The following is an 18707-nucleotide window of genomic DNA, read 5'->3' as shown; positions in this document are numbered from 1 at the left end:
TTATTGAAGCTGTCTTTTCTCCATTGTATGTTTTTTGCTTCTCTGTCAAAAGTTATCTGTCCATATTTATGTGGTTGTATTTCTGGGTTCTCAATTCTATTCCATTGGTCTATGTGTCTGTTTTTTCTACCAATACCATGCTGTTTTGATTATTGTAGCCCTGTAGTGCAAGCTAAAGTCAGGGTGTGTGATACCCCCAGCATTGTTCTTTTTTCTTAGGATTGCTTTGGCTATTCGGGGTGTTTTGTGGTTCCAAGCAAATCTGATGATTTTTTGGTTCTATTTCTTTAAAAATGCCATTGGGATTTTGATGGGGATTGCTAAGGGAGAAGGGGGGTGGCAGATGAGGATAAAGGGGATCAAATATATCGTGATGGAGGGAGAACTGATTCTGGGTGGTGAACACACAATGTGATTTATAGAGGATATAATGCAGAATTATACACCTGAAATTTATGTAACTTTATCAACAATTGTCACCCCAATAAACTTGAATTTAAAAAAAAAAAGTTACTGGAGGGTTTTGAACAGAGGAGTGGAATTCTCTGACCTAAATTTAACAAAATCTCTGCGATGATATGAGTAACTGTTATCTTTGTCTTTTTCTCCAGCCACTTGCTGTTTAAGAATAGGAATAGAGTAGATGGTTAAGTTGGATGTAACCAGCGTGTGGTTTCTCCAAGCAAATAAAAAGAGAGAGAAAAACGTAGTTGAGGACGCTGTGAAGGGACTAAGACTTATGACTGTCAAGAAAACTTACGCCAAGCAAAGCAGTAAGGGGAGGAATGAAAAGGTAGCAGACTTGGGATATTCCATCCTCAATAGGAGTCAAAAAGCTGGGGAATTGTGTAAGTTCTGCACTATGAAATAAACTGGCCAATAAGCACAAGAAAAGAAGTTTAATATCAGTACTCATCAGGCATTTGCAAGTTAACCACAACAAAATGGTAACGCCAAATGTTCAAAATATGGAGAAGAAAGAACTCTCAAATAGTGCTCGTGGAAATGCAAACTTGTAACACAACTTTGGAAGACCATTTGGCAGAGTGTGTTAAATTTCATTTTACATAAATTTTACCTCAATAATAAAAGAAAAAGAAGTTGGTTGTCAAGGACTTGATTTTTCTAAGAATACATTAAGAAACAAGTAAACTGCTGTTCATTTATCTGCTCTAGTTGGAGATAACAATATGAACCGATTAGGTAATCTATTCCACAGTCAGAGACAGGACTTAACATGAACTTAAGAAATACGATGTATGTTTAAAAACGAATAATGCAAATCCATTCAAACTATTTGTAGAAATAACTTAAAAACTTAAAACTATTATTGGAAAACACTAACACTTTATATACAGAGAATATATGTTACCACTGTACTGCTCTAAGCTTTCCCTTTCAAATAGAAATGAACTATACAGTTAGATATCATTAATATGGTAATTTACCTAAGAGAAAGAATAAGAACAGAGCTCATTTTAATCTTTATATGACTTATGCATAAAGGGTTTTCTGCACAAATAATGTAAAAAGTGTGTAAACCAGACTACAAACTAGGCCAAAAATCCTTTACTGATGAATTTTTCTCTTTTAAATATATTTTCTGATATTTTATTGCAAAGTAAAATAGTGATCAATTCCTGTTCATTAATAAAGACACAATAGTAGTAGTAGTCCAACTATAGAGAGATAAAGTAAAATTTTGTGGTTTAAATTCATTTTATAGAGTATTTTTTTAGTCTCCCCATAATATTTTCACCTTATAACTTATTATAGAGTTACCACAAGCTAAGGAAAAAAAAAAATCAAAAATTAAACAAAGATATCAATAGAAACAATTCCTAATCCCACAGAGTGAGACATACCTATAACATTCTAGTGATCATGCATCCGTTTCTATACCACAGGTAAAATTATAGAGTATTGTATCCTGATTATTTAAGGTTAGTATACAATATCTTTTTTTTGTGTAACAAAAAAAACTTTAACACCATTTTCTCTTACTTTATAGTTGAACTGTTTTAAAATTTTACCTGTTTTCCTGCTTCCTAAGAAATTTTTTATTACATAACTCATACTCCTTTTAAGTGAAACATATAAACAAGAGAAAAATTAGCTTTCATAATCCTGTCTATTAACATTTCAGTCAGTATATATCCTATCAGAATCATATAGTCATTCATAAATATATAATTGTCTATTTACTATTAAAAGGATTATATATCTACAGACATCATTTTTAGTTATCCTTATCACATAAAAATATAAACATCCTTTTATATTCATAAAGATATACTACCACCACTTTTTTTAATGGCTGCATAGTATACTACTGTATCTGTAGGCCATAATTTATTAAACTAATCCTCTATGTGGGGCACTTAAATTGCTTTCAATTTTTCAGTATTATAAGCAATGTTTTCATTGCTTATATGAAATGTTGTTACACTATTGTTACATACTTGCTCAAATATTGTTACAAACTTGTTTAGAATAAATTTCAGGAGACTTCCTAACCAAAAGATATGTATTTAAAAAATTTTTAATTATACAAATTGTACATTGTTAAAGCTCTTGGTAGAGTCTCACAGGACTCGATAAAAGTTGACAAACGAAAAGAAGAATCAAGTTCTGTGACCTCCATGAAAGGATCTAGGAATACAAAGTTAAAAAGATAATTTCTGCCTGCAAATAACCCAAAATCTGGTAGGAGAGACAAATATTGCAACAACAACAATAGAACAATGGCAAGTTTGATAATGGTTATGGAAAAACAACAAACAATCAAGTGGTTCCTTCCTGGGAAAGCTAGATTGAGTTAATAGAAGACAATTGTGGAAAAGAAATTTTAGATTCAAGAAAGTGAATCAAAGATCTAGACGTACATATCAAAATATTACTAGCAATAGCTCATTTACAACTCTTCCTTGACCATGAATTTATTGAGGAAAAGCATATAAAATCAGAAAACATATGATAAAGAAAGAAGAAAAAGTTAGAGCTAGTAAGCTTAGTAAGCACTAACACTTTGGTATGCCTGACAGATGAGAAAACTAAGCTATATGCTTAAAAACACTAAGCCACTGATGGAAACAGATCCAGAACACAGATCTTCTCATTTTCAGTGTAGTGTTCTTTTCTCCACATTCTCCTCCACAGTGTAAAATGTAAACTACATACATACTATTTAAGTAGTTCAGATCACAAGTTGTATTTAAAACCAAATAGCAGTTTTAAAAAATATTCATCATCTATACACACAGGCGTAAAAATATCCTTTTTAAAATTTCAGTAAGTAGTACCAGCACCAAAATTGTAAAGATTACCATATCAACACATTTCTTAAAGAGAGTTTGGCTAGCACATTCAACATATTAGCAAATAGAAACATTGGAAATATAATGATTATCTTTAGATATATTCTTATAGTAATTTCTTTAATAAATTATTGCTTAAGCATCCTCATCTCCAAATCACATTTCTACATTTAAAAAAAACTGCTTTAAAAATAGAGTTATAATTTAGAAAGTACATACCATCCATATGATATATTGATTAATATAATCAGGATCACTGAGTTGATTTATTAATGGAAGAAGAATTCCTCGTGCAATGATTTCCTGGACAAAAATGAAAACAAAACAAAACAAATTTAATCTAATATACTTCTCAAATCAATAGCATAATGTAAATTTCACAACACAATGCTGTTACTTAAGAAAAGCACAATACACATAAAAGTAAAACTTGATAACCAACATAAGCTTATAAACAGATGAGCTAGTATACCAGCAGTTAAAACAAATTGAGAAGAAGCTACCTGTATCGACTTGGATACATATTCACAATGACAACTAGAGTTGAGTGGAGAAAAGCAAAAAATATACCTCTAGTATGTTAGCACTTATGTCAATTTTTAAAAGATAAAACATGGAAGTACATGTGCTTATGGATTCCTATATCCCTATTAAAAGTATAAAAACAAATAAGGAAAGGAAAAAGATACACAGCAAATTTAGAACAGTGGTTACCTTCAAGGGAGGTACAGAGCAACTATAGTAAAATATTAACATTGGTTAAATCTGGGTGGTTGGTACATAAATGTCTATTGTATTATTCTCTATATTTATCCGTGTTTGAAATTTTTCTTAATAGAAAATAATGAAAATAAAACATGTTAATACAATTATTCACCATTTTCTAAAATATACCTTCCCATTCTTTCCAGCTTTTCATACTCCTACCTATTAAAACTCTTCCCTTCCTTCAAGGACTGACTACAGAGTCAATTCCCCAATTATATAAACCCTGACCATTCCAGTTAAATACTGTTTTTACTTACATGTTTAAAATATACTTATGCCCTGTATTTATGGCATTTATCACTTACTATGTAATAGTGTATCTTCTACTTCTCTAATATACTACAACTCTCTAGGAATCTTTTGCATGTTAGTGAGACTAGTCAGTTCTACTGATTTATCTATCTTCAAAAATGCTTACCCTTAATCTTCTCAAGGTCATTGTTTTAAATACGGCAGACATTTGATAAATATGACATGAATGGAAATAAAGAAACTAAGTATTTAGTGTTGGTTCTATGAATATAATATTTTCACCTGTTATTAATCTTTACTCCTTTATGCCTGTGAAATCTACATTTATAAAATGTCATTTCTTAATACTGGAGAACCTAACTACAAACTTAAAAGGATGTTTCACTTTACTAAGCAAAAGACTGATTTATTTATTCCTTTTTCCAGATCTCTAATTTATCTGGGCCAGTTTGTGGGGTAAGTTCATAGAAGGCCGCCTTGATTTTGCTTCAGAGAAATATTTTATATAAATTCTACTTTTGTAAGCTGTACAAGTCTCTGACAACTATTACCCCATAAAGAATTAATATTTCCAAAATGCACTAATAAATGCTCCAGTAACTTTCTGAAGTGCCTTTTGAGACATCTTACAGTCTCAAATTAGAAGGAATGGCTTATTCTTTCAAGATTTGCTCTAGTCTCTAACTTCTTTAAAATTAAGCTAGTATTTACATAATTCCTTCCTTTAAATTTTGTCTCTGGTCCCATATGCTCAAATTTTAAAATGTACTTTGAAAGAAGAAAATTCACAAACTGTTTTTTTTAAGTTCCTTTTTCCCCCCAAAATGATAAAAACACATGTGAGGAAGAACTTTAAATAAATTTAATGCTTCTTATTAGTTAGAAAACTACTTTGATCTCCTAATTTGCCTCAAAAAGGGTTCGGTTAGTCAAGATGTAATCATGAATCAACATTTACTATCTATATAGGTTCTAGTGCAGCAAAGGATCCATACAAAGGAAAGAAGAAGTCTGTAATCTGCTATTTAATCTGGAAAAAACATCCTTTGAGAAAACTTGGATTTAATTAGCAACAAAATTGATAAAGACCTATCAAGTCAAAAGAAAAAAAAGAAAAAACTTGCTGAATATAGTGCTCTACAGTTACACTCACTCAATTAGCTTCTACCAAAAAGAAATGAAATATTGGTCTAAAAGAACAATCTATAGCAAAAACATAATTGCTCTTCAAACAATCCTACTTAATTTAAACTATAACCTCATGTGACAAGGCAGAACTTCATTCATGGATCCTAAACCAGCTTAATGTTCAGGGAGCTACAGTCACGTGTGCACCACAGCCAGGAAGGAGGGCAAACAGGTTTCCTCTTACATTAAAACTGATTTTCTGATTGGATATCCGCTATGTGCCAGCTACTGTGATAACCAAATACATAATAATGATAAATACAAATATATATGGCCCCTGTTCTTATGGGAGTTACAGTTCTAGTGGAGGAACGAGGCATCAAGTAAATAAACACAACAACCAGATTATCATTTTAAAATATGGTAAATAATACGAAGGAAAACAACTGGGCACTTACCTAGAGTAATAGGGAATTATGACAGGGTTTTAGATTGGGTGGTCAGGGGAGGTATTTCTGAGGAAGTGAGATATAAGGGATGAATACAATTTACCAAGAGAATAGGGGAATCATTCTGAGCAGAGGAAAAGGAGAGTGAGACAGCCGTATGCTAGGGAGAAAATGGCACTTCTGGAGAAGAAAGTGTGTGGCTGGAATAAAGTGACTACACAGCATGAGGACCAGAGAGGTAAACAAACCCACATCCCACTCAGAAAATTTTGCTGGATGGTCATACCATTTACTGGGATGGAGAAAAGACTTAAAAGGCAGACAGGATATGGAAGCAAGAATAAGATTTCCATGTTGGACATTTAAAGTTTAAAAGGGCTGTGAGTCAATCAAACGGTGATTTCAGGGAGCAGCGAGTCAGAATAGCCTGGACTCAGAAGGAAACTCTGGACTAAAGATAGAAATTTTGAAAACATTAGCATTTGGATGGTGTTTAAAGCCAAAGTGATGGATGAGCAACAAGGCCCAGGCCTGAAGAACTTGGATATTTAAAAGTAGCAGCTAAAGCATATAAAGGTGACTAAAAAGGAGTCCAAATGAGGAGAACAATCAGAAAAGAGCAATCACATGGAAGCCAAGAAAAGACAGTTTCAAGAAAAGACAGCCAGCCCTGTGAAGTGCTGCTGAGACCCTGCCTAACAGCGGCTGTCTGGAGTTCCAGGTGACAAAGATTCTGATGCCAAATAGTGTGAACGAGGGCTATGACTGATTAGCAACATCCTCCTACAGTGTAGATGTCAATCTAATGATAGACATGACAGGTATTTACCACCCTCAATAATGACGAGCCCAAATAATTGGTCTTAACAACATATAATCTATTAGACTCTTCCCTCAAAACCAAGCATTTTCCACACACGTCACTGCACCATTACCCTACCTGAGAAGTGCACTGAATTCATGTTAGGTAGGTATCAGGAAACTGTGTGGTTATTATTGCTTAAATAATAACATGCAAGCATAAAAGCACACCTTAGAAATCGGCATCTGTTTTGCAGGATGGTAGACTAAAGAGATCATAAGCTTTCATTTTTAGAAAAATTGGATACTTTTGTTTCACCCATTCAACCAGGAAAAGGGCTTATGTAGCTAGTATTTCTCAATCATAAGCAGGAAGCAAAGAAAAAATGTTATTCCTTTACATTTGTACACAGAATTTTACTCCAAAGGTTTACAGCCAGGTAATAAAAAGCCCAAGACTACTGTTCTCATCTAATTTATCCATTTTCCAATTACAAGTAGCAAAATCTTAGCTACTCAGTTTTGTGTTTTTTTTAAGTCTATTGGGAAGTATTATTTTAATTAGCCTAATTTAGGTAAATTTATAGGTAATGCTATATTAATGAAAATTTTAAACATATCCTTGTTATAACCAAAAATCCAAGTACCTAACTCTAAGGTGGGCAGTTCTCAAAGTGTGGTCCTGGGACCTCTGGAGAATAGAGGGAGATGAGCATACAGTAATATTTCCTAAATTGTTATTGATACGATATCAATCAACTAATGGAAAGTGTGCTTGTGTACTCTGTGTTTCCCAATTTCTTACTTTTAATTTATAATACAGTAAATACTGATATATAAAACCCACATTAAAAAAAACCTCTTTGGGGTCCTTAATAATTTTTAAAAGCGTGTAACAGGGTCCTGAGACCAACACTTTTAAGAAACACTCCTCTAAGTTTCTTTACAGCCATTTATTTGGTATGAATTTAAGCTTACCCTGACAAAGTATCGCATGATCCTGTTCTGGAAATCTCCAGGAGGTAGCAATAAATATAATAAGACCTCACACAAATCCCTTAGGAATCCTAGAAATAAAAAAGGTAGCTATAATAACATTAGAAAATATGAAGTCTCCACCTACTCTTAATATAAAACACATAAATAAAGATAGAAATAAGCAGTTTCCTGATTATACTGGCTTATTATTTTAGTAATTAATTAGTACATTATCAATATTAATTAAAAATTCCTTCATTATTCTCCAAATAGTAACCACTCATTAATCAAACAAGTATTTTTGTTATTCTGTTCAGTTTCATCCTACTTTTTGAATCATTGAGAAATTTCAATTATAAAAGTGCCCACAAAACAACTTTACTTGTACCATGTATCCTGCACTTCTACCAGAATAATTATCTTTGCATACTTAAAAGTTATTTGCACATTTAAAAATATACCTGTAACTCTTCTTTCAAGAAAGAACCATCGCTATTTTGGCAGGTAATAAGAAAAGAAAAAAGAGTATGTTCTTCTATTTTACTGATTTACAAGGGCTCGATTTACATAAAAGTATTGCATATCATTATATCTACTTCTTACATTTAGTTATTTCATATCAGTGCTAATGAATGGCAATTGAAAATTGAATTGCATAATAAATATAAAAAGGAGAAAAGAAGAAAAGGGACAAAGAGAAAAGGAAAAGCAAATTAAAAAAATTAAGTTAAGCACATTTTAAAAATCAAAGAAAACAATTCCCACAACTAGAAATGCTTTTCTGTGGTTGTTCATATGCTGACACTTCACGGGAATAGAATTATATAGCTGGTCCTGTTAATCAAAAAACGTGCCAAGTAGGAAAGACTCTTAGTCATCACAAAACTAGGAAAAGACTTATCTGGTCTAACCTCCCATAAAGAAGACAAGTTCACTCAACTCTAAATTTTATTTGAAATCATTATAATCAAGCCTATAGAAAATATGTTAGGGTAACAGATGTATTCTTGAATTAGAAACAGTAAGTTCAAAGTGAAGATAAATCACTATGGATCAAAAAAGTAAATTTACGATTATAAAATGTTCATACTTATTACATCTTTTAAAAAGACAAGAGGTAATCTTTAATTATCATCTTTAAATTTTAAAGATGACTGTTAAAACAGAAAAAAAAAGAATTTGGAAACAACTTTTAAGAGCTAAAAAATAAAATGATTTAGTAACTGTCTTCACTATGCTACCTGTTCTGTAAGGATAATTTCACGCTTAGATTTTACCCTTATCTTTGTTCACTGGTTCTGCTAACTTGTCTCTAAACAATATGAACAGTCACTGTTCCGAAAAGAGTTAAATTGGAAACAAAACCTTCTTCATCTTTGGGAGAAGTGCAAACTAGATCACGGCAAACATCCTTCTCCATTTCAACTTCAACCTCAAAGAAGGTATCCACAAGATCTTCTGCTGTACCTGGACAAAGAAAGAAACAATTCAAGATATAGTGAATGGTAAAGAAAAACAGAGTTTAAAATCCTAATTTTCAAATGGAATAAAGATATCACCTGTTGCTTGACCATCTTTCTCTGTTATCTTCTGTTGAGCCTTTCTGAATACTCGTAGGTGTGTGCCAAAATCATCTACAATACGTGTAGTAAAATAAGGTTGCCAGTCTATTTCTTTTGACCTTAAAAAAAAAAACCACATTCCATAAAAGCATTATGTAAATTATTATAATCAAAAAATATAAATTCATTTTAAGACTACTGAAAGACAACATGATTATCAGACTAAATTTATTTATACTGAAGTTTGTTCATTTAATTATATTACATCTTAGCATTCAGTCCCTTTCACAAGACCCAAGGCGTACCAAATCTTTCTAAGTCTTCGAGCTATATTACTTGAAGTATTTAATGTGTCAAAGCTTAAAGGTAATATCTAAGTCCTTAAATTAAATAGAAAAAAATATTTTTTCCAATTAAATTTGAAATGAGTCTAACAACAGGTATATTGTGCAATTTTTCCCCTAGACACAAGAATACATTAGGAATTCAGAATGTTTTCGGTTGCTTTAAAAAAGAGCGTTTGAAACATTTCTTGGTCCCTTCTCAACCATTTCTGAATTATCTACATTCTTCTTTTTAGTTATACAGGTCAGGTTCTGAACTAAATTCTTTTGGTATGAATCTGACTGGTTTCTGTTTGCATATACTAGCACTTAAAAGCTTGGCCATTTCAAATAGCACACAAATGGTTTAAAGAATATGGCGACACTTAGCCATGAAAAAGGTGATTAATAATTTTATTAAGTTACCTAAAACTCTATCTCAAAAGCAACAGACTTTAAGAAATATTTAGTATACCAGTGAAAAAAGGTAACAAATACAACAGATAAGCCAAAAACAGTTTATACCTCTTCTTGGGTTAAGCGCTAGTTTTAAACAAACATTTTTAATGATTTTTCCTTAAATTAGCACTAAAATTAAGTCACGCTTTTAAGAACATACTAAGTAGATAGAAGACAAAGAGTCTATTCATGAAAATGCTGGGCAATGAGAGAGCCATAAAAAGGTACACCATAATTCATTATGTTAATTACCACACATGTATAATAAAGAAGCTAGTGAAGAAACTGACTTGATTACTGTCACTGTTTGAGAGAAAGCTTTTAAAGGTGGTGATGGCACTGATAAATATAACAGAGAGTTGTTTTCAAATAAAAATGTAAGTCATTAATACTCATCTACTAATTTTTTAAATACACAATTAAAATTTTGTTATATACATGAAAAGAAAGAGTATATTTTAAGTACATGAACACAAAAACAAATTAATATTAAAAAGTAATCTGAGCTCAGGGATCAGAGAAGTTAACATTCTTTAAAATACAAGAGCCATGTAATACATATAAGCATACACTAAACTCGGTAACAATATTCAGCCTCAACATAAAAACTAAAATAAACTTTTAAACCTAATAGTTGCTAGAGTTTCTTTTTTTCTTATTTAAAATTGAATCACAAACTGTATAAGCATCTTTCAAAACCTTTAATATAAATATCTGTACAAAATCATATATACTTGAAAATTTTATAAAGACAGAATTTACTTAGCATAGGCCATTACCTTATTAATCCATAAAAGGTTCCTTCTAACAAAGTTAGAAGCAGAATATATGATCTTTCAAGTTACATCTACTCTGTTTCATGGTACAATGAAATACATATAATTTCCTGACATTTTCTAATAAAAGTTATTAATTATAAAAGGCACTTTTTAAACCCATCTCAATTCACTACAGAAGATACAATGACATTTTAAATGAGTGAAAATTAAAGAACGATGCAAATATATAAAATTATTTTATATTTTAAATATAGATTTCTACTTTCAATATGTACATTTGTTGAGAGTGGGGAAAACATGGAACACAGTATTCTGTATATGTATCCAAGGTCATCATTTTCCCTCCACGTGACTCATGTCCACTGAATATACATGCAAAACCTAAAGTAAATCTTTACTCAAAAGGACTTTTCCAGGTTAGGAAGAACAACAGTAATATATTGTTTCCCATTCATGAATTAGGAAAAACATCTACTATAAATTCCTAGTAGTATTTGTATAAACACAATTTGAAAATATTTTGGTGAAATTATATGTATATGATAAATATATAATAAATGAAACGTGAATATAAATCAACTTAAGAAGCATTCAATTTATATAACAGGCACACTTCCCTCTATTGATCCACAGGTAGCTTTCCATTAGCGCTCTTAATATCAATTATTCTTAAATTATGCCTACAGTCAAGGCTCTTTTTCATTTTGTTTAAAAATATTCCCTACACATGATTCCTATTCTAATGAAAACACCTGGATTATTACATAATGAATCATATTAGCTGCACTTTCATTTTATTATTACTTATGAGCTTTCACATCTTGAATTTAAAAATAAGAGAGCACATTGCCTATACGACCAAGAGAGTAAGTGATGTATTTAACCCTACCCTGAAAATAGAAACTTTATAGTAGTAGATCCCTGGAGCTTACATATCTTGACTGAATGGCTGGAAGAATTACGAAGGTTAATAAGGAATGCAACTATCAATGAAGTTTTAATTTAAGCACAAAAGCAAAAGCCACACTACACTGTAAGTGTATTCTCTGAACATGTATGCTGTATGCCTCTATCTCCCCTTCTACCACCAGCATCCTGTCCCTCACCTTTTACTTGGTCTCCCACATCCACCCTTGTTTCCCCTCCACTCTATCTTCCACAGAGCACCCAGAGTGATATGACCGTACAAATACAAGTTTTAAAAACCAAACCCTTCAGTAACCCTCCCTTGATCTCAGGCCTAAGCAGGAATACTTTCTCGAAAATCTTGCACACCCAGGACACTGCTTACTTCCTCTTAGTCTCTCCCACCCTCTTCCTTCCCTTCTGATCTGCAGACTCACAGGCTGTCTTTCCACTTCTCAAACTCAAATACGCCACTTCTTATCTCAGTGCCTCTGGACAGGCTAGTCCCTCTGCCAAGTTGGCTCACCCCTGCCCACATGCAATAAATTTCCCTTCTCTCCCCAACATTCACTTGACTATTCCCACTTACCCCTTAGAGTTCATCGAAAATGTTAATTCCACACAGTAGCCTTCGTTCACCCTCTCCCTCTGCATTATTTCTTCAGACTAGGTCTGGATCTCCGGTTATACGTTCTCATAGCATCAAATTTTTCACTTTTTATAGCACTTAACAACCTGCAGTTAAATAATTCAATTGCTAGAAATAAATTCAATTGCTGAGATAAAAATCTCAGGAAGTCAGGGACTTTGTTTTATTCTACTGAGTTCATTTTGTTCACAGCGGCTAAGTAACGTGCTTGAACACTGGAAGCACTCAATACATATTGATTTATTGATTCCTCTTTCAGGGTCAGAGCACTGTTCACAGGAGCTTGAAAAAGGCCACATGAGACTCACACAACAGTTCCTTCTTTACTCCTTCAAGTTCCGAAACGGAACATAAACTGAGCTTTTTTTGCCTCTCTAAACCCCAAAGCTACTTAACGCCAATGCCTAAAAAAGGCAATGAATGTCCCAAATATGTGAGCTGAGACTGAGATGATAAAAATTGTTTCACTGGTTCTATCTAAGCAGTGAACAGCTTATTGTCACAAAAAAGACATCAAAATCAACTAAGTATTCCTGTAAAGAGCAGTGGACTAGCATATATGCCCCTGTCAAGTAGAAGATTCACCATTTCATTCGTTGTGCAATCCAGCAAGTCACATCACTTCCCAAGGTTTGTTTTCTCTAAGGACACTTACAGCTTTAAGACTGTATGATCATAAATACTCATCCCAACACACACACACACACACACACACACACACACACACACGTGAACAAAGTACACGTAAAACTGATAATGGGTGAAGTACTTGTAAATCAAAAATATTTGATCAAAAGAGAGAATCATGAGTATATTTCATTTTACTTAAAATCATTAATCTTTCAACATAAGGTTAAGACCTTTTAATTGACTAAGGTGTTGTTTAGGGATATTAATGTGGCCTTTGTCTTGAAGAAATCATTCCCACACTGTGAAAGTTATGGTTTCCAGTTTCTTTTAAATGTCATGACAACTAAAGACATTAGTGAACAAATACAAATGAACAGCCCTTTATGACTTTTCACCAGTATTTCATAGTTTATACATCTACTTCAGTTGTCATCTATCTAGCAACCAGCTTTGAGTAAAATTCCAAAGTGATTTAGCTTTCACAGGAACTACCTTGCCATACTCTTGTTTTCAGTCTCTGTAGAAGTAAATTAAATTATATCATTATAATTAAAGTATAACTGGCATACACAGGTTCAGAAACAAATGCAACTTTTTCTTTTAACAAGCTTGATTATCTTTCTCCTCTAAATCATGTATGTTAAGCTCATACCACAGATCAATTATTGATTTTATGGGGGCAGGGTCCACGCATCACACAACTGACTTTTGATGAACTTAAAGCTCCAAAGATGAGAACAGAAGTGGACAGAAGTACCAGAAAGTGGTCTATTAACCGACCTTAAATGCTAGGGGCATAAGTCAGTATGTCTTACAAAGAGAATGGAGAGTACTAACTACAGGTAAGTTGAATGAATTTCTACTACAGTAACACAGAATTGGTACCATTCCAAAAATAGCTTCAAATTTTGTTGACAACAACCATACACAGAAATAAGTACAGGTTAATTAAGTGGTATGTTGTAACTTAAGTAGGATTAATTAAAGAAGCTATGCTTAAAACAAGTCTTACTAAGTGAGTAGTATCTAAATGGGGAAAGAAAGGATATAGGAACAAGCAAGAGGGGAATGAGCATGTGCTGTGTGGCATCATCACGTAGACTTGCCTGACTAGAGAAGCGGGTGACTATTTGGCAGCAAAGGCAATCCTCACATTCTTTGCAGAATACTTTCCTGGAAAAGGTCTTTTATGTCAAAATGACAAAAATAAAAACTGATTTTCCCACAGAAACAATTCTATAATAAATGTTATGTGCCTGATGCCACATTATTTTTTCACAGAAATGACTAAGACCTTATTTAAAAACAGTAAAGAATGGCACATAGACTGTTTATGTATACACGCACACATATATATACACATATACACATATATAAAAGTTTTTAAAAGGTATCTTAATCAATAAGGGCAATATAATAACCAAACACATAAGATTAAAATATGTATTAATTTCCTATATAAGGTTTTTTATGTAGAAAAATAAGATTTCTTAAAAAATCATTGCGCAGTAAAATTCATGGTTTTTCTGGGTAGATTCTGACAAGCATGTATGAGATTTTGAGAAAACTTTCATTCCACTAGAAGGCTTTTTGATGAATTGATCCACAGGTACCTTGCCAAAAGAAGGTGGCCTACCTGTGAAAGAAGAAATTCCTTCTTCCTTGAGCCACTGAATCAGGCAGTAACTTCCCCTCATAATTCATTATTAGAAAGGATATATGCTTTAAAATACATAAACCTTTACTTGTTTCCATCCTTCTAGAGTCCCTGAGAGACTACTTTGTTACAATGCAAAAGTTTCAACCTGAAATTGAATTTGAGCAAAATAAAGGCACAGAATTGTAAACTTGCTCGTAATTCCATTAAAACAATTCCCCTTCTCTCAATCTCAATTCACTCATAAATACTACATGTTACATCTCTCTAGAGCACCTGTGTTTCCCTTTTAAAATCTACTTTCAGGATTTAACTGTAAGTATTGATTTTTTTCATAACACTCCTAAACTTACATTAAATTGACTATTACTCTCCACCTATAATCCTCAAAAACATATGGAGAATTCCTATTTTACAGGAGCTAAATTAGCAACCACACAAGGAAGCCAGTCTCTTCACTTCATGGTTACAAATCTGTCTGCCCCCTTTTCTTGGCTGCACCTCCTCCCAGTTGTGTGAAGGGCGAGACCCCAATGTGCACAGCTCTTTCCTAACTCCATGTTCACTGCCTTCATGCTGATCGCTTACAATGAAGCATGGCAGGAATATTCACACCTCATAAACATACAGTAGCCGACTTATAAAACTACAAATTTTGTGTTGTGTGTTTTCAGCATTCTATAAATAGCAGTAGTTTAAATAATCAAAAATTTTTCAAGTTTCATTAATACAAGATTTTTATACAGTGAGAAAAGATTAGTCTAGTACATCTTTTATGTTTGAAATCAAGCATCCTTTCTGACCATGTAGAAATATAACAAAAGGTTTAAATAAACTTTATTATCATCCTACTCCAATATCTCTTACTAGTAAAACAATAGATCAGAGGAGTACTTTAATCCCAAAGTAAACTAAATCTAACTAGCAACCCTACTCGCGGAAAAAAATTAAATCCCCAAATGGTATTCGAAATACAGGGTATGAAGGAGTACGTGAGTGAGTGATCTGAGGAGGAGATAGGACTGAAAACAAACAAATCAAAATTAGTACCAACCTGACCAGAGAATCTTAGTATGTCAGAACTGAAAGGGATCTGAAATGATTACCATAAGCCCCTCAGTCAGAACTTAATTCACTTAGTCTCGATTATATAGTAAAATAAGAGCTTTGTTAAAAAAAGAATAATAATAATCAGGGTTCTTAATTTTCAATTCAGTGTTTTCTCTCCTACACCTTAACAATATGAACCCTCCTGCCTCATACAGGTCATTTTTTAAAAAATGGTGGACGTGGAGAAAAATTTAGGCTTGCAGTTTTATATAACCATATTAAAGAAATGGTATTTAGTGAACTACAATACCACCTAAGTCCAGTTCTGTGTCCCAAAGCTTCAAAGCCATCAAATATCAAGATGTTCTAAAGGACTTGGGTCTCAGAATATAACGAACAACCTAGACAGAGGAACACACGTGATGTATATTCACCTATCTTAGAGGCTGAGTATAAAGAACACAGAACTGAAAGCTTTTATTAAGCTACAGGAAAGAAAAAAAATAACCTGGGGCTAAGTGCACAAATTCTTAAGTACAATGTTAAATAAAGTATTAAAAAATTAGTCATGCTGTCAACTATTTCAATAAACAGTATTTTTAGTAAATTTTTCTTGGTAAATGAAATACCTACGTCCAACAGTAAAATATTACAGAAAAAAAATTAACATGAAAGTAATACATGGGAATTTGATTAACAAAAATTTATTAGATATTCACTATTTCATCATGTACAAAACAAGGTATTAAAATTAAAAAATGTGTTCCTATATTTTATCTTTGTTCCACCTTACATAATGATAAGTCTTTTTTCCCCTCTGGCTGCTTTGAAGTTTCTCTTTTTTTACAGCTTTTAAACATTTTAATGATAATATGCCTTGATTTGGTTTTCTTCATGTTTCTTGTGCTTGGAAATCATTGAGCAAGTTCTTGGATGTCGGTTTGTGGTTTGCACTAAATTTGGAAATTTTTCAGCAATTACTTCTGTAAATATTTTTTGTGTTACCTCCCTTCGGCTGCTCCAATAATATGTACATTCGGCTACGAGAGGTTATCCCAGTTAGTTCACTGTTGCTCTCTATTCATTCTTAACAAAGCCTTTTTCAATTTTGCGTGCTTCTTTGTTTTCGTATTGTTCTTTTTTTATTGTGGTAAAATATACATAATATAATTTACCATTTTAAGCATTTTTAAATATCCAGTTCAGTGGCATTAAACACATTCACATTGTTATGCAAAAAATATCACTTCCCAAGAAAATAAAGAGATAAAGGCTATCTATACAAAATACATCACCTATAGTTGAAAAATTATTCTTATATTTATGAGTTTATAAGAACATACAAACAGAAACAGGAAAATGAATTGATTTTTAAGTAGCCACCTTAGATATCTTTTTTGCTGATTACCAAATGTTTCTATTTCTCTCGGGTTATAAAGGTAGTACATGCCCATCTTGTAAAATGTAATTTCCTTCTTTAGATTTTCTGCATTAGTTATAATCAGCCATAAATCCACAATCCGAAGATCACTATTAATATTATAGTGTATTTACTTTTAGTCCCTTTGCAATGCACACAGTTACAATTTTTTACACAGCTGTAATCATATAGTATACACTATTTTGTGTGATTTTTTTATTCTATTTCCTTTTTGTTTAAATAATACTTCCCAAATATTTTAATACCTGCAAAATTATCTATTCCAGGGGTCAGCAAACTTTTTCTCTAAAGAGCCAAATAGCTATTATTTTAGGCTTTGCAGGCCACATCTTCTCGGTCACAACTAGTCAATCTGCCATTGTAGCACAAAAGCAAACAATGAGAAAATACAAACAAATGAGCATGACTGCCCAATAAAACTGCATTTACAAAAACAGGTGGCAGTACACTCAAAAACAAAATGACAAATAACTAATTTAAAAATGGGGAAAAAATCTGAACAGACATTCTTTAAAGATATACAAATGATTAATGAGCACAATGAAAAGATACTCAATATCATAGCTATCAGGGAAATGCAAATAAAACCATAATGAAATACCACTTCACACCCACTGGGATGGCTAAAATTAAAAAGACAGACAATAACAAATGCAGACAAAGATCTGGAGAAATTAAAACCTTCATACATTGTTGGTGGGAATGTAACACAGTGCAGCCACTGTGAAAAATAGTTTGCAGTTCCTCAAGAAGCTAAACAGAGTTACCATATGACCCAGAAATTCCACTCATAAGTATACAACCAAGGGAAATGGAAACGTAAGTCCACACAAAAACCTGTGCATGCTCATAGCAGCATTCTTCATAATATCCAGAAGGTGGAAACAACCCAAATGCCCACCGACTGATGGATAAACAAAATGTGACACAGCCATACAATGGACCATTATTCAGCAATGAGAAGGAATGAGGACTACTATATTCTACAATATGGATGAACTTTTAAACATTATACGAAGTGAAGGAAGATGGTCACAAAAAAACACATTTTATTATCTCATTCATATGAAATATCCAGAATAGGTAAATCCACTGAGACAAAAAGTAGATAAGTAATTGCCTAGAGCTAAAAGTCTTGGGGGGACAGGAGTGACCAATAGTGATACAAGGTTTCTTTGTAGGGTCATTAAAATGTTCTTAAATTGAGTGTGATGAAGGTCACACAACTCAGTGAATATACTAAATGCCACTGACTTTAGGTGGGTGAATTGTAGAGTATGTGAATTATATAAATATACAGCTGACTCCTGAACAACATGGTTTGAATCCACTCATACATGGATTTTTTTCAATAAATACACAGTCGGCCTTCCACATCTAGGTTTTGCATCCGAGGATTCAGAGGGCTGACTGTATGTATTGTTCTACACCATTTTATATAAGGGACTTGAATATTTGTGGACTTTGATATCTGTGGGAAGGTCCTGGGACCCATTCCCCTCAGATACTAAGAAAGGACTGAATTAAGTTTTGGGGGAGTCAAAAGTTATATGCAGAT

The 18707-nt window shown here is 32.7% G+C and overlaps 1 protein-coding gene across 5 annotated transcripts in view; it reads right to left on the bottom strand.

The window, feature by feature from the left end:
* The window catches only part of SNX13 (sorting nexin 13), a 120856-nt gene that overhangs the window by 50839 nt on the left and 51310 nt on the right, over nt 1-18707 (bottom strand). For all 5 annotated transcript variants that reach the window (XM_019727202.3, XM_088797713.1, XM_019727210.3 and 2 more), the window contains 4 exons: nt 9253-9374; nt 9059-9160; nt 7694-7782; nt 3537-3620 (listed from right to left, as the gene is read on the bottom strand). In XM_019727202.3, coding sequence (XP_019582761.3) covers nt 3537-3620; nt 7694-7782; nt 9059-9160; nt 9253-9374 — 397 coding nt within the window. Of the gene's footprint in view, nt 1-3536; nt 3621-7693; nt 7783-9058; nt 9161-9252; nt 9375-18707 lie in introns of those variants that run through there.

This window comes from Rhinolophus sinicus, chromosome 4 (assembly GCF_057876585.1).
Source record: "Rhinolophus sinicus isolate RSI-liver-muscle chromosome 4, RSI-T2T, whole genome shotgun sequence".
NCBI classification, from domain to species: Eukaryota; Metazoa; Chordata; class Mammalia; order Chiroptera; family Rhinolophidae; genus Rhinolophus; species Rhinolophus sinicus.
The sequence above is the reverse complement of the archived record's forward strand: the minus strand, read 5'-3'. Positions and strand labels throughout refer to the sequence as shown.